The sequence below is a fragment of the Phalacrocorax aristotelis genome, chromosome 15 (genome assembly GCF_949628215.1).
Source record: "Phalacrocorax aristotelis chromosome 15, bGulAri2.1, whole genome shotgun sequence".
NCBI classification, from domain to species: domain Eukaryota; kingdom Metazoa; phylum Chordata; class Aves; order Suliformes; family Phalacrocoracidae; genus Phalacrocorax; species Phalacrocorax aristotelis.
This window is the reverse complement of record NC_134290.1, coordinates 10,180,039-10,204,112: the sequence shown is the minus strand read 5'-3', so window position 1 is coordinate 10,204,112 and position 24,074 is coordinate 10,180,039. Positions and strand designations below refer to the sequence as shown.

The following is a 24,074-nucleotide window of genomic DNA, read 5'->3' as shown; positions in this document are numbered from 1 at the left end:
CAGAGGTGGGCAGGACATGTACGAGGCCATGCTGGTCTGCATCATGGATCGCTGGCTGCGTGTGCTGCAGCCCTTGCCAAGGGTCAGGTAGGCAAGGCTGGCGAGCAAGGGCTGAGGAGGGTTTGACAAGGATGTTTTGCAGTTGCTGATGGAAAGCTTCTGAGAGGCAGGGACGTTGTGGACAAATGGGATCAAAGTGAAATATAAAGGGAATGGTCTTTGCAGCAGTGATATTCTGGGCAGATAAAGCTGAGCAAGACTGCTTTTGGGCCAGGGAGGAGAGTGCCGCATTAATCAAGGTGTGAGTATTGAGGCTGCCTTTAAAAAAATGCTGACTTAGGTCCTAGGAATCTGTTTCACATTTATGCTGCTGCTTCTAACGGCATAAATAAATCCAAGCGCAATATGTATGCGGTGCTTCCAGGCGTGGGAGGGCACTGTGTTCTCCTTCAGGCAACTCTGCAGGAGAGGCAAGGTGGCAGGGCTGCTAAGCCTGGTGTTGCTTCCTAAAGTCCAAGTGTTTGATACACTTGGGACCAAAGCTAACATCTCTTTGATATCAGTTTCTTCAAGGAGGCATCTGTTTGGGTGGGTAAAGCTGAGGTAGAGAACCTAAGGAAAGGCTTTAGGAGGTAGGTGAGGTCTCCAGAAAATGCCTTTGCTCATTCTTTTGCCATTACATGTTTGGCTTGGTCTTCTTACTTGCTGTTTCTGTTCATTATCTTTCATTTCTCAGTTATGTGAAAATATTACAAGGAAAATTGTTCAATAGCTGAGCCAAGGATATTGATTTTTAGCCACGAATGTGATCTTTCATAGGGGTGATTTTTCTCAGCTTCAAAAGGCAGTACATCCCTGACCAGGCAGTGGTTGATATGAACCTGAAACTGCAGTCTCAGGGCTGGTACCTGCCTCTGCCACTGGCTGCTGTGTGACCCTCTGTGATGGGTTTTTCCTTCCTTGGGTGAGTCTTTTAACTTTAAAATAGTGTGAAGTGAACCTCCTGCGTTAGGCTAGAAAAAGCTCGTTATAGTTGCTCTCTGCATCTAGGGCTTTTTCTTCCCTGTTGACAATGGGAAATAGCAGCTGTGGCATGGGGTGAGTTGCTGCTGCTGTGGCATAGCTCATTACAGCCCTAAAAGGCCTGTGCTCAGCAGCCTGGACATGAAAAATGTGAGCTGGTCAAAAATCAGTTGTTGAGGTGACAGCTAGGAGAGCTGTAACAGCACAGCTGGGAACAGGGCGGTAACAGCCCTTTTGTAGCCTCAACCCACCGGTGTGAGCGGTTTTCCTGCACTGGCCCCAACCAACGTGTCAAGGAGCCAGGATTTTTGCTGTAACACTCAGTTTCCATGCCCTTCAGGGCCAGCCTGTCAAGCCTGGCCAGGGTTTGGCCTCCAGAACTCCAGTAGCACAGTTTAAATACCCTTCATGCACTAACTCTTACTCCTTAATTACAAGCTGTCACTTGTCATCAGTCCTCCGCTACCTCATTTAGAAACAGGGAGGCTGGTCCTGATGCTCCCAGAATGACAACCCCAAGCACCAAGTTCATGGGCTAAATGGAGAGATTTTGCTGGGTCTCTTGATCTGGGATCTGCAGAAGCTGAGTAGTAGTCCCCCCCCCAACTTTAAAGAAAGGGCGCTTTTTAAAAAAGTTTGTTGTCGCAAGGGAAACGGTTAAAATCAGAAGTAAATGCAGCACACTGTGCATTCAGACAGCCTGAAGCAATAGCTCAGAGGTGGACCTGACTCATCACAGCGGGATATTGACTCTGGAGTATAATTATGATGCTTTGAGAACCTGATTTTAAAATAATTGAGGTATAAAATTATGCGCCTGGCTTTCACAGTTACTACAGCTCTGTGTATAAATTGAATAACGGCCTGTACAAATGTGCCACTTGGCTATAGCAGAAATAGCAGCAAGTCTAGAAATGTCCTGCGTCACCACTGTTTTCCCCTTGCTGAGAGAAGCCGGCTACAAGCTGGGTTTTGCAAGCTGCCTTAGGTTGCTACCACTGCTGTTTGTGTAGCCGCGGGTGTCTGGCAAACCCATAGAAAGTCCAGCTTGGTGGCTGGGCAGCCAGCATCCAGCCTGCCATTGAAATGCTGGCTGCTTGCTAATCCCGGCACATCAAGCATCTCTGTTCAAACACCTCTGGCTGTTTGTAGCAATGGGCTGGATGTGAGTAAGTGTTAGGGGGACAGCTGGTGTTTTGACACCCATTTTCCAAAGCTGTCTTGGCTCCCTTGCTTCCAGAAGGGCTTTCTCTTCTCTCTGAGGCAGCCATCAAGTCTGCAGTCAAACTTCTGTGTTTTGTTTGGACAATACAGTAAGTGGTCTTGGTGAGCTTTGATTCTCCATGAAACCCCAAGACTTTTGAAGGAGGCTGCTGTCCTGAGTGAGTTCTCTGAAAACATGATTTTGTCACCTGTCTTCCACCTGGTGTGGTGTTCCCTGAGACCTGAATCTGGTGAAAACCCATGTTTATCTTTCATGGTTTGCCACCTGAGCTCCAGTGCTCTTACAAGGGTTAGGGCAGGTTATTTTCAGCTCAAGGCAGCCCAGGCTACAACCTTACCTTGACAAATTTTTTTTTTTAACCAGTCAAGCTTTAAAAAAAAAAAAAGGCAAACCAAGCCAGCTTTGTCTCTTTGTGCCTTCTTCAAGGTCAGGCTGCTGATCCCAGGTAACTTTTCCTGCTGGCCCTCTTGGTTTGAGGGTGCAGTTTGGTTCTTGCTATTGCCCAGTGTGTTTCAACGTTTGTTTTCTACCCAGCTTTTGGGGATTGGTTGCAGTAGCTGGAGTGACAGCTGCCAGAGGAGTTTTTGGGAGTGTTGTTTTTCCAACGGGTGCATCGTCAGGACCCGCTGCTGCCTGGAGACCTGCAGGCTGAGCCGAAACACTGCTTTTAAACACTGACCACAGGGAAACAGAAACCTGAAGGGGAACTTTACAGCAAAACTTCAGCTCTGGTACAAAGCCAGACAGGAAGCTGGACCAGGAGCCACTACTGCGGCCAGACATGCTCTGCACGCTGGGCGCTTTGAGGCTGCTGCTGTGCCTGCTTGGGGCCAAAACGGTTGGGTTTTTTAGTCTGTAATAAAATAAGCCCTCTTGTGTCATGGCCATCTGAATTATTACCTGCCTGGCACTTCATTATAAACACATTTTTTCCATCTTGGTACTGTTTTCCTGCCATTTTATTGCTTTTAAGGTTCTGTTCTTCTTGTTTTATTCATCTCTTCCAATCGATAGAAACATACTTGTTTTAGCAAGCAGCAAAGGCAGATGTGACTGATGTCCTTATGGTGGGAGCAGAATCGCTTTCAGAGTATTTGGGGAATGTGGGGGGGAAGCTTTTAAATCTAATTTTCAAAGATCTTTAAAGCATAACAAACTGCTCAAGACATGTAGCTGAGTCTCCCACTGCCATTAGCTCCAAGAGTTGAGATCCTAGCATTGTACCTATGCAGATACGGGGCCAGTGCCTGAGATCCATCCTCTGGGGGTTATTGTTGTTCTTTGCCATGGCACTAGTTAAAAACCACCTAATGAGATCATCTCCACCTGTTCTGGAGGATTAGTTTGATGGAGGAAATGCTGCACGTGCACATGGATGTGCATGTGTGCATAGGCACGGCAGCGCTGGGAAGCTCAGTCTTCCCAGAACTAGTCTCTATGGGGTTTGCCATTGCAAAGATTTTCTTTTTTTTTTTAAATTCCCCCCCTTTCCACGCACACAGATTGCTCTGACAGCAATAAAATGAAACGGAGAATTGAATTTGAAAATAAATTGTTTAGATGATGCAGCACCAGACGGATAGCTATTCCCGAAGAGTCAGTCCACGATGAATTGGCTTTACTGCCAAATTAGAAATGCAGCAATCAAAGGAAAGCAAGCTAACAGCACGGCGGTGCGGGGCCTGTGTGCCTGGGTCGGGCAAACTCTTCGGCTGGGATGTGGTGAGCAGTGCTCCTGCATAAATTCAGCAGTGGGTCAGGTCTAATGCAAGACAGAGATGTCACAGTGCCCTTTGAGTCCTACGCAGATTAGAAATCAGTAGACCTGGGTTATAAATATTGGATTTTGTCGCTGGTTGCTCTGTGACCATGGGCATGTGTTTTAACCTCTCTAAACCTTGTAAAAGGTTGGTGAAGTGCTGTGCAAACACCAAGTACTCCTGAGGCTTATTGATAGTGGTGTGGTTTCCTCATTTCCAGACCACGGTTTAATCGACTAGAGAAGTGGGTTGGTTTTATTTTGGGACTTTTTCCCCCAGGTGTAGGGTTTGGGGCTGTTTTTGCTCCAGCAGCTGAAGACTTCCAATAAACAGACACAGCAGAAAGGTGGATTTTGGTGATGCAAAGGAACCAAGCAAGTGCTTTGCATGCTGGGAGAACGGTCGTGAAATCCTGCTGAGGCTGATTTGGCTTGTCAGCAGACAGCTTCACTTCTTGTGTCCTCTCTTCCTCATCAGGCATCTTCTCCCACCCTCACCCCCCCCATGATTTTGTTACATTTATGCGCAGCCCACAGGGAGTCTTACAAATATTTGAGAAGTTACTGCTTTAACCCTTGATGTAGTAACTGCTGTGTTCCCTGTGTTCTTAAGCAAGAATTTTATTAAATTGCCTCGAACTTGTGTATGATGGGATTTATTTTTTCTCTTGCAGTTTGATCTTTGGCAGTATTCTTATGCAGCGGGAGTGTAAAAATGAGTCTGGTATTGACATCAGTGGCAGGAGGATTTTGCCCGTAGACCGCTTTGGAGGTGAAAGAGAAGGAATCCTACCAAGACACTAACTCAGAATAAAGCAAGGAAGAAAAGTACATTTCTGCTGTCTTCATTGTTAGAATCCAAATTACTTTTCTTCATCATGGTGTTGCTGAGGGCCAAGGAAGTCTAATTATTGCCTTTTTTGCTGCTGAATGAATGTGAGAGGATAAAACTTGTTACCTTTGAGTGGATGCATCTCTGGTGTGTTGCTGATATTGGAGAGATGCTTTATTGTCTAACAACAGAAGGGTCTGCCTATTCATTTTGAGCTTTTATTACATCTCTCCCATAGAGATGGTATTGCATATGAAAGTCTGATTGATACAGTGGCAGAGGTCAGAAGGGTAATAGCTTTGATGGTATCCCCTGAAGCAAATCAAAATTCTTCTAAAAGATTCTGTTCAATTTGATACCAAGGGTCTGGTAGCGCTCCAGGGATTCTTCTCTCTGCTATTAAACTTATTGCTGTTACAAAAATTAACATTTGTGTGTTGTTGTTGTTTCTTTTTTATAGGATTTTCTCCAATAAGAATGGAAAATAACTGCTTCTTTCTTTTTTTTCCTGTCACTATGTTGCAGGGATCCCCAATGCATTTGCTTGCCGTTATTTAAGGAGCCTTTACTAAAAGCTTCTGGATTGTGATTCTGAGTGGACAAAAGCTTTTTGTATTCAAAATGCTCATAAAGGAATATCGTATTCCTCTTCCAATGAGTGTGGAAGAATATCGAATTGCGCAGCTGTACATGATACAGGTCAGTAATGTTTCTACCCGTGTGGGTGGGTGCAGGCTAACACAGGGCTTCATGTGGAAGAGTGGAGTATTGCTGCAGAATTAGATGTTTTAAAATTGAGGTTTGCTGTGTGCTTATAAAGGAGTGGGGGCGGGAAAGTAATACAAACTTCAGTTTGAGTTGCCTTCTCTTGTCATTAAATTAGAGGACCTCTGTTTGACCTACCTGGGGAAACAATGGCTCATGGATAGGCTATTCCTATGGAAGGAAGTACTGAGCCTAAGTGTGTGGGTACCTACCTGGAAGGGATCAAACTGTAGGGCTTAAGCAGCCACTGTGTTCCACGTGGGCTGTGGTTACTGGTTATATCAGCTCCAGCTGCAAACCAAGGCTCGTGCTCTTTTCTTGGGAAGAAACAGAGAGGTCTTGATTTCCCCCCCGCCCAAAACTTGAGAGGGTAAACCAAAGGCACAACTTTGAATTTAGGGGGTGAAAAATCTAGATGTAATATGTCTTTGCTTACCACTATGAAACAGATACTAGTTTAGGCATAAAACTTAGATTATTTTTAAATTCCCGTCAGTATTCAGAAGCCTATTTTGTTGAATTCCATGTCTTCAGTAAGGCAGTTAATTAAAATGTTGGTTTTCTGTAACTCAAATCCTTTGTGCCTATATTCTCCCAGTGCTCGAAATCCAACTAGGAGCATTTTTAAAAGGAAATGAATCTGAAGTGTTATTTCATTGTCCCATGCTTTAAATAAAATTTAATCTTGCTCACCCAGCAAAACACACATCTAATATTGAGTTTCCTGTAGAACTCTGCTTTCTGTGGCAGGATGAAGCACGATGCTAGAAAAATCTGCTTTGGCTTAAAACCTAAAATTAATTAAGCAAAAAAACCAAAACAAAAGCAGAACTCCTCCATCTCTCACCTGACTGTCTAACGATGTTCCTTTAAGGATTAATGCACTTGGACTTGACTGCTAGAACAGTGGATGTTGTGTTTAATAACAGTCAAATTCCTTTTTCTGACACAAATGTATCATATTTGTGTGTTTCACCTAAATGTTAGCATAAATGAGTAAACGTTTTTCTTAGGTGGCTTCATTTTTGTGTATCTCTTCCTGATGCTCTAGCTGCTTTGAATATGGTTGTAAAAATTTTGTTACTTTTTCTTTCAAATTTGTCTTAGCTGTTTTGAATAAAGAGCTGTTTGATGGAAGCAGCGTATTAGCTATGCAGAACTTGTCAGTGAGCAGCAGAGTGTACAGGAGAATGATCTGATTAAGGAGGAGGAGCCCACCTGATTTAATGGAGGATGAATCGTTAACTGGGGAGTGTCTGTGGGGGCCTCCTGTGAGATATGGAGGACTTGGTCAGGAAGCTAAATTTGCTGTACACTTTCAGAAGTTAAAATGTTTATTTTTATTTCATTAATGCAGAACGCTGGATTCCACTTTATTCACTTGACAGTGATTTTGGCCATGTCTTAATGTCAAAGGACTAGATAAGCCATGAGGGTTTCATGCAAGGGGAAGTTCATTGGCCCAGGAAACTATTAAAGAAACTACACCTCCGAGTTGCCATCCAGCTCAGCTTCAGACCTGCTCTGATTTTCTAGCTCATTGATAAGCAGCAAAGTTAAGTTTCCTCTTAGATCAGGTGCAATAGCTGGTGTCAAGTCAGGTCTCTGACCTCCCTCCACTTACTTGGAGCTGGGGGGATAGCTGGAATGCTTACCCAGGTGGAGGGCCACCTATACGTAGCCCAGAAAAGGAACATGTATAATTTTATATATGTTTGATAAATAACCCGAGATCCAGGTGAGCTACAGGAGGGCATGACAAAGAAGTGACTTTACTGCATTATGTGTACAAGTAGTACAAGAGGAAGAGTTAGCTGTACTTTCTGCTGAAAATACCAGTCTCAAGTAAAATTTGGGGGGAGAAAAAAAAAAAAACCCAAACCAAAAAAACAAAATCAGAAAACCCACTTAGGGTGGAATGTGGAGTTTATGTTCTGTTTCTTAGTGATTGGTAGCTATCTGCTTCAACTCTTCCTGAAATTGGTGGAAAGATTCCTGCTGACTTCAATGGGAACTTTTCTTAGACCATGATATCAAATGGCCTTTTTCTTCAGTTTGATTTGAAAGTGGAGGTTTTGTCTTTGAGACAGGTGCTGGGGAGAGAGCAGTGGGGAGCATGACTCTGTTTTTTTTCAGAGTAGAGGAAGTGCTTCACATCTGTCTCTTTATTTTTCCTCTCAAGCACATACAGAGCTACAGGAGAAGCAAGTTCTGTATGTGGAACCCCCTTAGGGGAACAAGCTGAGATATCTGTATAAAACAGCAGTGTAGAGGCATTTCTTAGAAATCTTTGGCTGAAACGTAGAAGAGAATGATTTAAAGTAGCTCTTGGGGAGAGGAGCGATTCCTAAAAGCAAAAGGTTCATTTGAAAGACATTTGTTGTGTACTGTATGGTGTCATTGTTGCTGGAGACGCTAGTTGGCGTGGTCCTATAACAAGCTGTTTTCCAACAGTGGAAAAAGGAGATGTCACAATTATTCCTCCAGGGTTTTAGAGAGTCTTATGCATGTACTTGAAGTCGATCACTCTTTTAACTCCAAGCTCATAAGTGAAGAACCCCATTAAACTCCAAACCAGTTGGTATAAAGTTGCTTTTTAAAGAGCAATCAGATAATTTCCCTAGATTCCAGTATCCTCCAAATGAACGTTTTCAAAAACAACCTTCTCACCTGAGGGATGTAGCAACTGGTCCGTGCAGTTGCTTGGGGCACCCTTTCTGTGCAAGTAGTGCCTCAAAGCCATGTGGGCACAGATGTTCAGACTCAAGCTGTAGTACTGCGGTCACGTGGAGGCTTTTGCTTTGCAGTGGAAGGTCCTTTTGTCTCCTTCCATGAGAGAACAGTCCTTCCTTCTTAGAATTCTTAACAAAAATTTCTACCAGATTTGATGTAAGCAGCATCACGCCCAAGTAGCAAAGGATCCTTCCATTAAACGGGGACAGACTGTGCTCGTATTCACTGTGTTTACTGGATGGGAGAATGAAAATTGCGCAGTATATAATCCAGCATCTCCATTGGTCTCTGTGCCACTAGGTAGGCAACACATGCAATAAATCATTGTGTGTATGCCCATGTTGCTCTGTAATTCTTCTTATAGTTAAATTTCTCCAGGCTGGTGTATAAAGCTGTGAAAACTGAGGCAAGTGGCCTGGTGCTTTCCCTTTTTTTTTTTTTTTTTTTTTTTTGAGGGTGTGGGGAGGGGAGCAACAAGTCTCCGAAGTATTGCTTTCTGCTAGCTTCTGAAATATTATCTACAGAGACAGTGGCTTCAGTACTTTAAGTAGCACTTAAATTCTTCCATAAATAAGTTAATTTTACATTACAGTGAAGGTCTTAATGTACTCTTGACTTGCTTGAAGCCTAGCAGATCTGAGCGGAATTGTTTTTCTCTATTAAATTTTAGGCTATCAATATCCATATTTTTGTAGGAAACCTCTCATGCAGTGTTGTCAATGTGTTCAGTTTGGGAGCCCTTGCTGCATCAGCCACGGGGCAGATGGCTTTTAGCTCTACCATATGCACAAGGGTTTTTTTTGCATCATAACTGAGGTTTTGTCTCTTGGTATCCAAACTAAAACATACTAATATTTATATCTGAGCTCGGAACCAGTGATCTTCCTTCCTACTGTGACCTTGTTTTATTCTGGTGCATAAAATGGGCAAAATATTTCAAACCAGTGAAATTCTTTGTACCTCTTTTCTAGACTATAGTTTTGTAGTGTAACTTTTCCCTAAAATCTGTATGCACATTTAAAAACCCGTCCTGCTTCCAAGGGTGAGAGATCTCCAGCTAAACTCAACCCTGAGAGTTGCCTGTAGGACTGGGAGAGCTGCAGTTTGATCTGGGGAAACTGCAGGCTTCTGTCCTAATGTAAGCAGAAAGCAACTAGAGATGAGCGCTGAAATGAGTTTCATGAAGCACAAACTGTTTATGGAGGGGACAGCTGTAAGTATCTGAAGGGATTTCTTGCTTCCTGCAGAAATGCTGAACTGAGGACTGTCCTGGATATGTCTTCTGACTCTGCACCTCACATCAAAGGCACGTGCAATATTTCTGGTTCTGTGAGGACTTTGAAGCCTGTTGGACACAAAGGATAGGACTGTTCTGTGTTACACATTAGATCTTAAAGGGTCTCTTCTTCCTCTTCTTCCTCTTCTGTGTCCTGTATATTTGTGTCTCAGCAGCTGTGCTTTCCCGTACCATTTGCTTCCTTTTATAGTGGTTACACCTTTCTGTATGCCTCCCTATCACCCCAGGAATAACGCATGCTTTAATGTTAAGTCTCTATCTCATAAAAGCTTGTATTCCAAGGTCCGAATGCATTTGTTGGAAAGATCAGCATGTTATTAGCCAAAGGTCAGTCCATTTATTATCTTAATACCATCCATTACTGTGGTTCCATATGCCATGAGATTCCGAGAGACCATTGCCCTTCTGACCCTTACATAAGACGAGAGAATTCCTCTTGTTATTAAATCTTATTTTTATGTTGGTGTGCATAGCTTGCTTTCTCTGCTGTAAATAACTGAGGTCCTTGTTCTCTCATGCAGTTTTCTCTGAGTACTTGTGACCTTCCTCCAAAGATAGTGTACTTTAAAAATATTCCTCTGGACCTAGTGATTGCCTTTTGAGGGTGAGACTTATTTTAAGATGCTGCGTCATCCTTATAAGCTAGTAACGTTAATACTTTGTCATTCAGTACTTTGAGGGTCTACGACTGGGGAAGGACTCTGGCCCCTGTTGGAGGCAATCTGTTAAAGATAATCCATCTGCTCAGCACTGTCTGCTGAACTCAGGCAGGATCCTGGGAATTGAGGGCTCTTCTCATTTTTTAACATGAGCCTCTCTTCTGCAGTTCCTCAGGGCTTTGCATTTATTGCCTTCCCTGAAAAATCAGAGTGTGTTTCTAAGCGTCTGCAGTATGCTGTATTCACCTGTCGTGACTGCTGATGGAGTACCCTGAGTCTGTTCCCTCTTTTCCGAAGGATCATGGTTTTGTACATCATATCAGTCTCCAGACCCCTGCACTGTCCTGTTTTCTCCTTTGCTTGTATGTACCTCTCAGCACCTTTGAGACTTAAAATGTGCTTCCTGGTGGTAATTCTTGAGGCCACTTCCTGATATCTGGGTGCAAAAGTCATGTCCTTTAAACTGTTAGCTACACTTAGCAGTTGCCAGCAGGCCCAGCAGATGGTGAAAGACTGATTGAGTGGGGGAAAACAAACTAACCCTTCATCTCTGGACACTGAAGAACAGGATGGCTGATTATTTTTGTTTCATTTGCAGATGCCTTGGCCATCTGGACAGATAGACATATATGCTTTAATTTTTAAAAGCAGGTGACACTGCTGACAGCTCCAGAGACCCTGGAAGATTCACAAGTCTAAAAGCAAAAGCCTGGTTTGAAGCTTTTCTGCCAATTTCTACACTGCAGCATTCAATACCTGTGACTTCTATGTTTTCTCTTCTTCCTCTGGTTTTCATAACCTTTCTTTGTGATTGTGAGGGCTTGCATTCTTTTGAAAGGAGAGAGTAAAACACTTGCAGTTGCTTAGCTTTGAGAACAAGGGCGGTAGAGGTATGTTCAGTGCTACCAGACTTGCTGTCTAAATTGCAGAGGTGACAGTGAAACCCATAAGGGTTAGTATTTTGCGAAAACATACAGAAATAGCAAACATATTTTTTGCATGTACTTTTTTTCTTGTTTTGTAGCCATTATCCTGGAATGATTCTTAAATTGGCTGCTATTCCATACCTGGTGAAAAAAAGATTGATTTTAGAGTAGTGAACTGTGTTGCCTTGACAGTTCACGTGCTCTCTAACAAAACTGAGTGAACACACAAAATATTTTAAACTTCAGATTTGCACTGGCTTTAATACAGGATGCAGCACTGCCAAGCCTACTGAGCTTGTGGCTGTCAATAAAGTAAGAAAAAGGATTTTTTTCTTCTGAACGAAGATTTCTGACCTGCCTACCTCTGGACAAAATCTTGACTGTTGACCCAGATTAGGTTCTCACTTTTCCAAATACCTGAGGGCATGTAATGAATTAAGTGCTAGGAAAACAGTGGGGATTTCTTCAAGCCAGTCCTCCAGTATTATAGCATACGGCCTATTGTTAGTGAATAATTGCATTGGGTTCCTAAAATCGAAGGGATGTAGTCAGAGGATCAGAATTGATCCCAAACACCCTGAGCTGAAATTTTGTCTCTGACTCACATTATAATAATGGACCACTTGCTTTATCTCCCATTAAACTAGGGACAGTAATTCCCGCAGACAGTGTCTGTGGAATAGTTAATACAATGAAAAATCTGTTTAAAGGCAGGGAAGGAAATACTGAAGGTAAGATGAAGTACTGAGCTGGAAGTGTAGTAGACAGTTTGAAAGATGGAGCATGTGGGATAAACAAGTTTGAGGTATCTCCGCAATAAAGTAATTCTTAATTCATGTGCTTCTGGCACATCCAGCCCTGGCTCCATAGGAGTGTGACTGAGTGTCTTTGTAAGGCGGAGTGATTAATGAGTGGCCATGAGAATGGTTCTCTTAATGCTGTAAATTATTTATAGTCCTGCACAATTGATTATCCCCAAAATATTGTGGTTTTGTACAAACAGCTTCATTAACACCTAGACCTGATTCTAAATAATGCAATGCATACAACATTTGTACAAATTGATGCTGCGCCTATTTCTGCTCTGTCTTGCGAGAGTCTACTGCCGGCAATCTGTCCTGCCTTTAACTTTTAGGGCTTTTTTTTAGGAATCTGTTTTACGTTACAAGAAAAGTGGCCAAGAATGATGGCGCTGCAGATGGCAGCACAGGTAACCTTCGCTTGCTTGGGTGAGAATGGTCCCTTATTTAGGGCCTTCTGCATGCTCAGCTTTTTGCTTCTGTTGGCTGGGTATCTTGCAGGATTTTGGGCTGGAAACCCAGAGGAAGGAAAGGAGGTTCTTGCAGCTGCAAAGGCCTGCGACCCCCACCTCAAACAGCTCTTGGGAGAGTGAAAGCGTGGCAGATCTACATGTGCTTCTCTCTGACAGGAAGACCCTTCATGGGTGACATCCTCTTCTTTTCCCCTGTGCATTTAATATCACCTTGGAAGCAGCATTACACAGTGATTAAAGGATGGGACAAAAGGCCAGAAGTTCGTGTGTGACAGTTCTGGTTCTTGCTTGGTAAACTTGAGGGAGGAGCCCCATAATACCCCTGCTGCAAGTAGGGGGGGTGATCAGATTCCAGCTTCATGCAGAGCTGGGAAGGACCCAAAGGGGAACCCTCCAGGAAATTGCAGCTATGCAGCGCTAGGTTGGGAAGACAGATGGTAACTACTTCATGGTTACAATAAAAATCTTCTATCTAAAAAGCTGATGTGGTTGGTTATCTCCAGTGAAACCAGACTATCATGAGGGGAAGGGCAAAAGGTACTTGGCTGCATAACCCCCAGCTGCAGAGTGTGTAGACAGCCCCACTTCTGCTGAGACTGAGTCACTGGGATTTCTGATGTGCCAGGAGGATGCATCGCTTCCAAATCCAGTGTTGAGCAGGGATGTGAAGGTGATTCATTGAGCTGTAAAGTGAGTGGATCTGGAGGAGACTGCTCATGGTCAGTAAAGCCTTACGTCTCCGTGAAATGTCTACATCTTGATAGAGCTGTCCTCTTTGGCCATCTGATATAGGAGCCCAGAAAGTGGCAGTCTTTTCATGGCATTATGACTAGATTTCTGCCAGGATGGGGACTCTTCTCATTTCACTCAACACACAAACTTTACAACTAACTCTCATTTTAGGACTCCTTTTGTTTGTTTTCGTCTGGATGGTAGGAACACTTAAGACCAGGTTTTATGTTCAGCTGGAAAAGTGCCAATGTTTGGGGGAAGGGATGTTGCCTAGATGGAACGAAGCACTGTGCTTGCCCAGGCATTGATCAAACCTAGGAGGAGAATGTTTAAAGCAGCTGCTCTTTTGCCTTTATTAATAAAGCCATTGATGAAGAACAGATTTCTTTCCCCTCTCCCAGGGTTTCAGGTCATTCCTCTGTGTACAGTGCAATGAGGCTCGGAGTCAAAGTGCTGTTGTAAAGCCTCATGTTCTGATCATTACCTTGTTGACTCAAACTAACCTTCATTTGCTAAATAAGTATTGACACTGACCCTTCATGTATTATTTTTTTAACAGCGCTAATTGAATTAAAATAATTGTCATGCGTGAAGGATGCATGTTAAAGCGCAAAGGGCACACAAACCTCATCTGTGGGCACCCTGGTTACTAGTGACATCACTTGGTTTGCGGTTAACAGTAATGATTCGTGTCCAGTGCTGAAGCCTGAGTGGAGATGGCCTAAACTAAACCCAGTGGATTGCTGATGCAGTCCCATTGCCATGGAAACAGATGTTGCGGCTTAAAGTTGCTTGCATTCATAATGTAATGCACATGGTATAAACAAAAACATGGTCCTGTGGTGCCTATGACTTCTGAATAGTGTTACTGGAGAAAATGGGAGATCCCATACAGTTGGACTTGGTTTCCCGTTAAGGTAGTGCCGACTTAACTGCACACGATGAGATATAGTAAGCCTTGCCTTTCAGTAAGAAGAACAAAGTTCACAAGTCCCTTGCTGTCCTCCAGCAATTCTGTTGTTGAAAAACCGTCAGTCTGACTTGACGTAGATTGTTTCTGATTTGTACATTACAAAGTGCAGACTCAAAAATACTATTAAAACCCACCCCTGGGGTAACAGGGTTCCTAGGTCCTGCTTACTTTTCATATTGTGTTTCCAATATAGCCAGTAAGACTACACTCAGCTCCTGCAAAACAGGAGTAGAGAAGCTTTCCTGTCTTCCCTGCTTGAGAACGGTTTTGCTGCATTTTGGTAAAGGTCCCTACTCAAGCCTAATGAAGAAGACTGCCACATCATGGTTAGGATGCTGAAATGGGGCTTGAAAGATCTGGGTCCTAGACGTAGCCCTGCCAGCAGCTCTGTGTCTTCAGTTACTTTCTCCCTCTTCAAAATGGTTCTTGTGTTGATTCCATCATCTTTAATGAGAGAGGACTCAGCTGTTCTGACTGTGGCACAAAAGACTTTGATGGCAAGAAGTTGTGTGTGCTGTTCTACTTCAGCACTCTACTGCATTAATAACAGTAGGGGTGATTTTTATTTTTAATTTAATTCATGTAACTTCCTGTTTGCTCTTAGAACATGTTATGCACTGATAAAATTATGTCAGTTTTGATCTGATCAGAAGTTCTTCTTGGCTTCTGGAACAGTGGAATAGTACCATCTCCTCTGCTCCCTTCTTTCACACTGGAAAAAGCTTTTTGCTCAGCCATCCCCCTGATTGTGGCCATATGATTTTAACTGAGTGTTTCAGGTCTTTGACACATACATTTTGAAAGGAAAAAAAGAAAAACAACAACAGAAACCAGCTTGGGAAGTATGACTCTACTGTACATTTAGGGTAAACCAACATTTTGTTTTCATTGTCAAAGACCTGATTTTTTTTTTATTACCTGCAGTAAATACTGACCATGAATGGTGCCTGGTCTATCAGATATCTATATCAGCAGGCAGAAGGTTGTTGTTGGTGAAAGCAGATTGCTCGTAATGAATTAGATGTCAGTTCAAATGCTCAGAAAGGAGTGGTTAACAGAACACAGAGCTGAGTCATACCATAGCAAGAGACAGCTGAAGATAGAGCAGATACACCCGTGTGCATGCACATAGTCACTGTACATGTTATCTATGTGCAAAAATCCTGTGCTGGGAAAATGTGTTAATAAACCATGCATTAGTTTCAGGACCTCTTGGTATTTTCCAGTATATCATGGGCTTTCTGGTTTTAGGTGTTGCCTAATTCTGGCTTGCAGCAGCTGTGGCTGAAACTGTGCATCTGTTGTCATGCTGGTTTATTTGTGGTGTTTGAATGCTAGTATCGCCACAATCAGCCCAGATACATGGCTGAGGATAACAGGCTGCTTTGTTTATAACCTCTCCCAGCGTTTCTGTAAAAAGCTATCTGTGTAACGTACCAGTCATTGTCTAACTGGTGCCTTCTTTGTATGTGCAGCATCTGCTCTTGCACAGTGCCTGCGGGTAGGAGATGATGGTGGTTGGTAGGCAGCTGCCTGGAGCACATCGAGGAAGGCAGCTAGTGATGGGAAGAAGGCAACACTTTGGATCATCAGTTAGAAGAGTGAAATCTCCATCAGCCTAAATAATGTCCAACTGGTGATAGTTGGGAATGTTTTTCCCTTAATGTATTGAAGAGGTTCTTCTCCCAGCCCAAAGTTTGTTACTCAACGTTTTAGATCTTGGGAACCTTTATACTTCCTTTCTAAAACTGAACAGAAAAAAAAATCTTAAAAAGTCAGATTGGTGAAAACAGGTCTGAAAAGCTCTCCAATGATGGCAGGAGTCATCCATCTAAGCAGCTTCAGGCATTTTGTTGTTTGCTGGGTTGTGTAAGGCAATTTAGGCTTTCTCTGGTTCCCAAAGGACGGATCTGTTTCTGGGGACTTAATTGGCATTTGTGGTAGCCTTAGCATCCAAAACAATAAAAAAATAGCAATTGGCCATAGAGAACGTCTTCTTAGTCCCCCTTGCTACCGCAGTTTGAGCAAGTATGTTAGCAGGATCCTCTGGGGATATTTGCTGTCATGTTCTTATTCAGTGGTTATATAGATGCCTTTGTTTGTTGTCATTGTTAACTGAAACCATCAACCAGCTGTAAACTTCTTGTATCCATATCTGTGTCTAAATGGGATAAAAAAAGTCCCAAGACTTCTGTGTTATTTTAATGGATTCTCCCAGAAGAATTTGTCTGGACTATCAAAATACCCTGTCGCCAAATGGGAGCTGGAGAGGGGGTGGGGGAAACCCAAACCAAAAAATCTTCTGGCTATTGTTTCCAGGCAATGATTTGTGTCTCATTACTCATGGATGATAGGTCTACCAAGCATAGTGCTGTCAGTCTTCGTAATTTGAATAATCTCAAATCAAAACTCTTATGGGTCATTGAAGTAGGCCCCTGGTACTGTGTAAATACATTGCTGTAATGCACCAAGAAACTTCATCATGAACCTAAAGCATGTCAACCTTCGGCAATCACTATCTACCTTATTTAGATTGAGGGGTTGTAATGTAAACAATAATCAGTGGTAAACAAGGTAAGATTATAGCTATAATGTATTTTTAGAAGCTAGAACAATGCCTGGATCGCCTGTTATCACCATGCAACCTACCCTGTCTTTGCTGTTCTCTGCAGTACCATAGCAATGCTCAAAGTAGTAAGTTACAATAAAAACCACCCCCAAACTTTAGGAGAAACTAAACCACTGAGCCATTTGCTGTGCTGCTGTAGGCTTTGCAGAGATTCTCTGTGTATGGACCTGAGCCCGTGTGCAGCCTGTGCTTTATTCCGGGGCCGAAGCACAAGGAAAAGGACTTGGTTTAGATTAATAGTCTTCTCGGTGTTCTTCTGAGCAATACTACTATGGTTGGTGAGGTTTGTTTTTCCTCTAATTCACCAAAAGCAAAACATTACAAGGCCAGTTTAATTTCACAGCCTGACTTCTGCATTTCTCCAGACGATATGATAGGGCATATCTTAGCTGTTTTATCCAGCATTATGGATTCTTGTTCTGTGAATGCTGTTCTTCTAGCTGTAGTGAGACTCCTCAAGTCATGAGGGTTTCTTTTGCCATCAACCGCCATTCCTTTACTGAGCTGTACCCCACTAGAAAAATATACGGGTGACTAGTCACCTGGTCCCACTCAGCTATGCCAGGTCAAGTTTGCTGGACTAAGGCTTTGCAAGATGTGCTGCATGTTATTAGCTGATAGTGAGGCACATTTCTGACTGGGAAAGGGGATGGAAGGTCTGGGAACTAATCAACCTGTCTTTGCTAGTGGAAGGCTTTGTTTACAGCCATTTGTCTCCTGTTGTGAAGGGCAGATGATAAATGGGGTTAGGCTAGCCCAATGTTTAGATGACATTCATGGGAATTATTCATCTCTGATTGTTATGGTGAGGTCATGTGCTGTGTCCCATGCTATGCTGCTGTGCCAAGAGATTTATTTTAATAGAAGCCTTTAAGTAACTGGCATTCTTGCTAATCATGGTGCATCTGCTTCTCTGGGTTCCCTGTTATGAGTAATTTAATGCTATTACTTTAGCTAGAAGGGATCTGTGTCACCATCTGTCCTGGAAAGCTATTGATGGGGCTGTGCAGAACATGGAGTGTCATCAGCAGAAGAGAGGGACTTCTAAAGGGATGACTGGATTTCCTGTTGTAATACAATATAAGATGGTTTACTGTGATTATGGCTTAGATAACTCGCATATGAGGGCTGTTAGCTACTCTTTGATTTTGTCTGGGACCATTCCTCAGATACTTACATATAGGGAAAGATACTGTTGTCAGTTAGTAGCAAGTAGTAATGACACAGGTAATCAGCTAAATAAAATCTCTACTTCTCACGGGGGTGTGGGTCTACAGGGCCAAAACCTTCAAGACTGACCCTAAAATGCCTGCACATCTGCCACTCCCAGCAGACAGATATTCTTTGGAGAGGACTTGCCAGACACTGAAAGGCCAAATGCCTTCCTAATTGGTGGTTATTTTTTAATTGCTGTTTATGGACCACTTCCTTGTAACAAGCCCTCTCCATGCTGTACCTGAGTCACAATAGACGTGAAGAGCCTATATGGTTGAAAAGCAAATTGCTCTTCACTTCCATAAGTGGTGTACTTTCACAGTACCAGTTACATACAGAGTATCATCCTAGCCTTTCAAGTGTGGGGGGCTGATGTCTTTATTGTCCAAGAAAGGTGTCTTCTTTTTGTCTTTGTGACTGGTTAGTAATTGTACTGTTTGCCATCTAACCTGACCTTTTCGGTCCTTCCTGACCTTGCTGCAGCTTGTTTCCTTCTCGGCATGCTAACTGGTAAGTATGAAAGCATGCAGGGCTGGGAAGCAGCTTTGTGTGGGTTTATTGTGTAGAGTTTTTCTTTGATCGTACTATCCCTCCCAGCAATAAGTTATGTTGTGTTTTGAGTATAAATTGGCCTGATTCAGAAGTCCTGGCTCAAAAGATAGTTTGGGATATAAACTCTGCAGCTCTGGGGATTTTCTGTTTTGGTTTTTTGTTTGGTTGATTGGGTTTTTTTTTTTTTTTGTTTGGGTTCTTATTGTCGTGTAGAGGTGCAGCTCCTATTTCACATTCATCTAAGAAAATGTTCTTGCTGTCTCTTGTCACATCTTTTGTAGATAAGTGACAAGCAGGAGGAATGTGTAGCGCCAAAATTTGCTTAAGGCTTGCAATGGTGTGAAAGAGGCTGTGGGCTGGAGTTGGTCGTCTGGAAAGGCTGAAGGAGGAAGCATGCTTTCCTCTCAGAAGAGGGTTTGTGGTCTCCTGCAGGTGCATAGAAGTGAATAAAATAACCAGAAATCAGAAGTAGGATGTGAACTGACTTCCGCAGAGAGTCTGAGTTAGAATAGAATCATAGAATTCATAGAATCATTAAGGTTGGAAAAGACCTCTAAGATCATCAGATCCAACTGTCAACCCAGCACCCCCAGGCCTCCTAAACCGCATCCCAAAGTGCCACGTCTACACGTTTTTTGAACACCTCCAGGGATGGCAACTCTACCACCTCTGTGGGCAGCCTGTTCAATGCCTGACTGCTCTTTCAGTAAAGACATGTTTTCCTAACATCCAATCTAAACCTCCTCTGACATAGCTTGAGGCCATTTCCTCCTGTCCTATTGCTTGTTACTTGGGAGAAGAGACCTTGCCACCACCTCCTTTCAGGTAGTTGTAGAGAGCAATAAGGTCTCCCCTCAGCCTTCTCTTCTCCAGACTAAATCCCCCCAGCTCCCTCAGCCGCTCCCCATCAGGCTTGTTCTCCAGACCCTTCACCACCTTCGTTGCCCTTCTCTGGACACGCTTCAGCACCTCAATGTCCTTCTTCTACTGAGGGGCCCAAAACTGCACACAGTATTCAAGGTGCGGCCTCACCAGTGCCGAGTACAGGGGCCCCATCCCTGCCCGGCTCCTGCTGGCCACACTATTGTTGACACAAGCCCGGGGGCTGGTGGCCTCTTTGGCCCCCTGGGCACTGCTGTCTCATGCTCAGCCGGCTGTCAGCCAGCACCCCCAGGGCCTTCTCCACCAGGCAGCTTCCCGGCTACTCTGCCCTAAGCCTGAAGCGCTGCATGGGGTTGTTGTGACCCAAGTGCAGGACCCGGCACTTGGCCTTGTTAAACCTCATACGACTGACCTTGGCCCATCGATCCAGCCTGTCCAGATCCCTCTGCAGAGCTGTCCTACCCTTTAGCAGATTGACACTCCCACCCAGTTTGGTGTCATCTGCAAACTTACGGAGGGCGCACTCAATCTCCTTGTCCAGATCATTCATGACGATGTTAACCAAGACTGGCCCTAAAACTGAGCCCTGGGGAACACCACTTGTGACCAGCTGCCAGCTGGATTTAGCTCTGTTCACCACAACTCTCTGGGCTTGGTCATCCAGCCAGTTTTTCACCCAGTGAAGAGTACACCTGTCTAAGCCGTGAGCCACCAGCTTCTCTAGGAGGATGCTGTGGGAAACAGTGTCAAAGGCTTTGCTAAAGTCCAGGTAGATAACATCCACAGCCTTTCCCTCATCCACCAGGCAGGTCACCTGGCCATAGAAGATCAAGTTGATCAGGCAGGACCTGCCTTTCATGAACCCATGCTGGCTGGGCCTGATCCACTGGTTGTCCTGCACTTGCCTGGTAAGCTCACTGAAGATGTATTGCTCCATATTCTTTCCCGGTACTGAGGTCAGGCTGATACGCCTGTAGTTCCCCAGATCCTCCTTCCGACCCTTCTTGTAGATGGGTGTCACATGGGCAAGCCAAGTTAGTTTGGGTTTTTCCCTTCTTCCTTCCCTCACAGTGTTGGGACCATAACACCATGCCACCTGTCTCTTTTCCCACAATCAGACAGCTCTGTCTGAGAAGCTGAATGCTAGCATTACCAGGTCATGTGGAAAAGCTGCTTATGGAAGTATTCACATAAGGAAAAAAATGGCTGATATTGCAGGTTCGCCAGGGTTCTAGCTGTAGGATGAGAGCCAGACAGCTCAGCTTCATGCACAGAGATTCTTGTCAAAACTGGCTAAATGGGGGAAAGAAAAGTGGAGGATGTTAGTAGTAGCTGTTTGTGTCTGGGCCAGTGCAACTGCTGGGCTTCAAACCAGAAAGGTTGAGCAGAGGTCCTCCTGAGCCTAGATCAAGCCCCATAGTTATGAAAGAATTGGAGTTTGTTTTTCTGAACTGCTTCAGATGTAAATAATTTCTTCTTGAGTTGAAATAAAACAAGATCGATTCCTCAGCTGAAACCTATGCAGAGAGTAAGGATGTTTCATCCCCAAAGATGGGTAATACTGATGAGGGCATGGATCAGAACAGTTCTGTTTGGGGGCAGAGGGCATAGACAGGCGTATGTGTCCTGTTCACCCCAGCTTGAATATTCCTCTCATAGAGAAGTCACAGTTCAGGGGACTATCAGAGCCTGGCTTTGCTTTGAATGCTTGTCTTTAGTCCTCTCAGATGGATCAAGCTGGGGATCTTGAACCCCATGGGTGCTCTGGGGATGCTTTGATCCATCTTCAAGCCATCAGGAAATACAACAGAAGGAAAAAGGTTTTTTGGGAACTACTAAGCAAGGTTGACATGGTATTGCAGGGTTGGGTGCTAGGGGCTTCAATGAAAGGAAACATAGTGCAGGGGAGCTCCCTGGCTGCTGCTGATCTGTTTGTTGGGAGCGGAAGTCAGAATTGGCAGCACAAGATCTTGAACCTTAAAACTTACGGTCATGGAAGCAGCTAGCCTCTTGCATCGCCCTCTGAAGAGCTTCGAGAGGTGGAGAGCTATAAGAGGAAAGGAAGGCACAAGGTGTATCTCAGATGTAGCTGTGAAAGGAAGAGTATGAAATTGCATTCTGAGAAAGAAAGCCTAGAGGGAGTGTTTATCCATTTTCATATCAACCATGGCTATTAAAATAAAATAAACCTCCAGTGGTTTTGTTTTCTAATTAAATACAAGCATTTTTAAATCTGGGGACCCAGTTCTGTGTAGGTCCAGCTTGGCACAGTCCTAGGAGGTGCGAAGTCCACTCAGTGCTGTGGATTTCTTTTGAAATTGACGAACTCCTAAATATGTGTTGATCCTAAATGAGGACTTGCAGATTGATTGGAATTGCTGGTAACCGTGCAATCTAGAACGGAGTTTTAAATCCAGCTGATGTACAATCTACATGTGATAGCTTGGCACGAAGAGAACCCGTCTTTCCTCTGCTTATGATTTCCATACGCTTCTGCCATATAATAAAACTCTAGATCTCCATAATTTGTATCAACTGTTCAGAGCAGACGCTGTGCTATTATTCTGTCTGACTTATTTGCTGTGCCTGCTGGGTTACTGCCTTTTCCGAGACCTTTGAATTAACCAGATTTTTGGGTCATCAAGATTATTTAATGTTATTGTCATAAATATTTGTACAGGACTTGGTCAGTGCTTATATAAGAACTGAAAGACAGTAATTTGTTTTAAGAGGATGTGTGCTTTAATGAACTGCCAGCTGAATGTTAGAAATAAACTGTAAAAAAGTGCTTTTCTTTTGTAGGACTATTGCAGTTTATGGGGTGGGGGAAAAAAAAAGACAATTTAGATTGTCAGTTATTTAGGTTTGTCCTTTACAGCTGTTTAAATTTAAAATCGCTTGAGAGCTATTTAAAAAGAGGGCTGTTTACTTCTAAATAGCTGTGTTGGCTTATCACTCTGTCCTCAGAAGACGGGAAACTGATCTCTTGCATGTTATTAATAATTTTCTGTTAAACCATGGTATCCTTTGTATTGTTTGTATGCCAAAAATTAGAAGTGTTATTGTGTTATATTTCTCAGTTGATTCTTCTATAAAATCCCATTTTTTTCTTAATTCCCAAAGTACAGCGTTCTCAAATACAAACAATAAACTCAAAATAGTAGCAATATGAATCTGTTGTTTGGAAATGATGAAGGTTATACATCATCCAATCTGCTGAAATGTGTTAGAAATGAGTAAATATTTGGTTTTCCTCTAGCTCTTTTTAGAAGCACTGAAATCAGTATTTTTTTTATTGAAGGAATTTTTGCCAGGTTTCTCAATGAGGGACAATACTACAAATAAGCCAAAATATAGAGGCTGCCAGGGGGTGCTGTGTGCATTCTGGCAAACTTGGGTGGTTTCTTCTAAATATCTTAATTAGCAGAGCATAGTCTCCAAGCTGTTCGTGGAGAGCTGCTGCCATGCCAGACCACAAGCAACAAGCCCCCAGATCCTGTGGTTTTAGGTCATAAAATAGTCTTTAGTACTGTGACATTGCGCCAAGCTTGTGTATGATTCTTCGCATTGATACAACACCACAGGAATGTCCAAAGTCGGACAAACTCCTCTTCACCGTGTCATCTGTTGATGTAAAAGATTTTTGTGCTGTTGGGTGGTTCATAGCTGGAGCCAAGGCTCAGTGTGCTCTCAGGAAGACCTAAGTGTATCCTATTAAAGGAGCAAGAATTGATGTGTTGTTACGTCTCCATTCACTGTCTCTTAGATTTTTACAGGATCCCTAATAAATCAGATATCTCTTCTTTGTTTTGACTAGATGAGTCCCTAAACCTTTCCTTTATGATCTCCCAGGTTCAGTATTCTTGTTGCCAGGGTGCTGCTACAGTTCTGCTGTCTGTATGAAGTACTGTTCAAAAGAAGTCCTAGAAATCATCCTCAATGTTCATGTGGTATGTACAACATACTGGAAGGATTAACTATGCGATATATTTTCCCTTTCAGAAAAAGAGCAGAGAGGAGACATGTGGGGAAGGCAGTGGAGTAGAGATCCTGGAGAACAGGCCATACATGGATGGACCAGGAGGCAACGGGCAGTATACTCACAAAGTGTACCACATTGGTATGCACATACCCAGCTGGTTTCGGTCAATATTGCCCAAGGCAGCATTGCGAGTTGAAGAGGAATCATGGAATGCATATCCTTATACAAGGACAAGGTAAAACTTATCAAAACGTTCAAAGCTGTTTCTCCTACTTTAGAGAGAGGATTTGATGTCACCCTGTGTGACAGTGACATCTCTTCCATATCCTGTAATATCCTTTAGAGAAACTGACGTCAAGTGCTAAAATTCTCGCACAGTGTTTAATCTCAGGCATGTGAGCGTTGCCTGAGCTGTCTGCATACGTACTTGAGAATTTGTGGCTGGTTACTCTAAAATGTGAGCTGTTTTGTCCATCAAAGCATGGGAAATCTTGAATAGTTTTTCGGTCTTGTATCCTGCACTGCATGTTCTACTTACTGTTGCAGATGTCTGCTAGCTCAGTAAAGTTATAAAAGTACAGAGTGATGGGACAGTTGTCATGTAAGAGAGGATTCAT

General features: G+C 43.3%; 1 protein-coding gene across 5 annotated transcripts in view; it reads left to right on the top strand.

Annotated features, from left to right (window-relative positions):
• Positions 1-24,074, top strand: part of PITPNM2 (phosphatidylinositol transfer protein membrane associated 2) — a 139,856-nt gene that overhangs the window by 65,330 nt on the left and 50,452 nt on the right. For all 5 annotated transcript variants that reach the window (XM_075110595.1, XM_075110594.1, XM_075110591.1 and 2 more), the window contains exons 3-4: positions 5,365-5,538; positions 23,478-23,692. In XM_075110595.1, coding sequence (XP_074966696.1) covers positions 5,461-5,538; positions 23,478-23,692 — 293 coding nt within the window. In that variant the 5' untranslated portion in view covers positions 5,365-5,460. The remainder of the gene's footprint in view (positions 1-5,364; positions 5,539-23,477; positions 23,693-24,074) is intronic.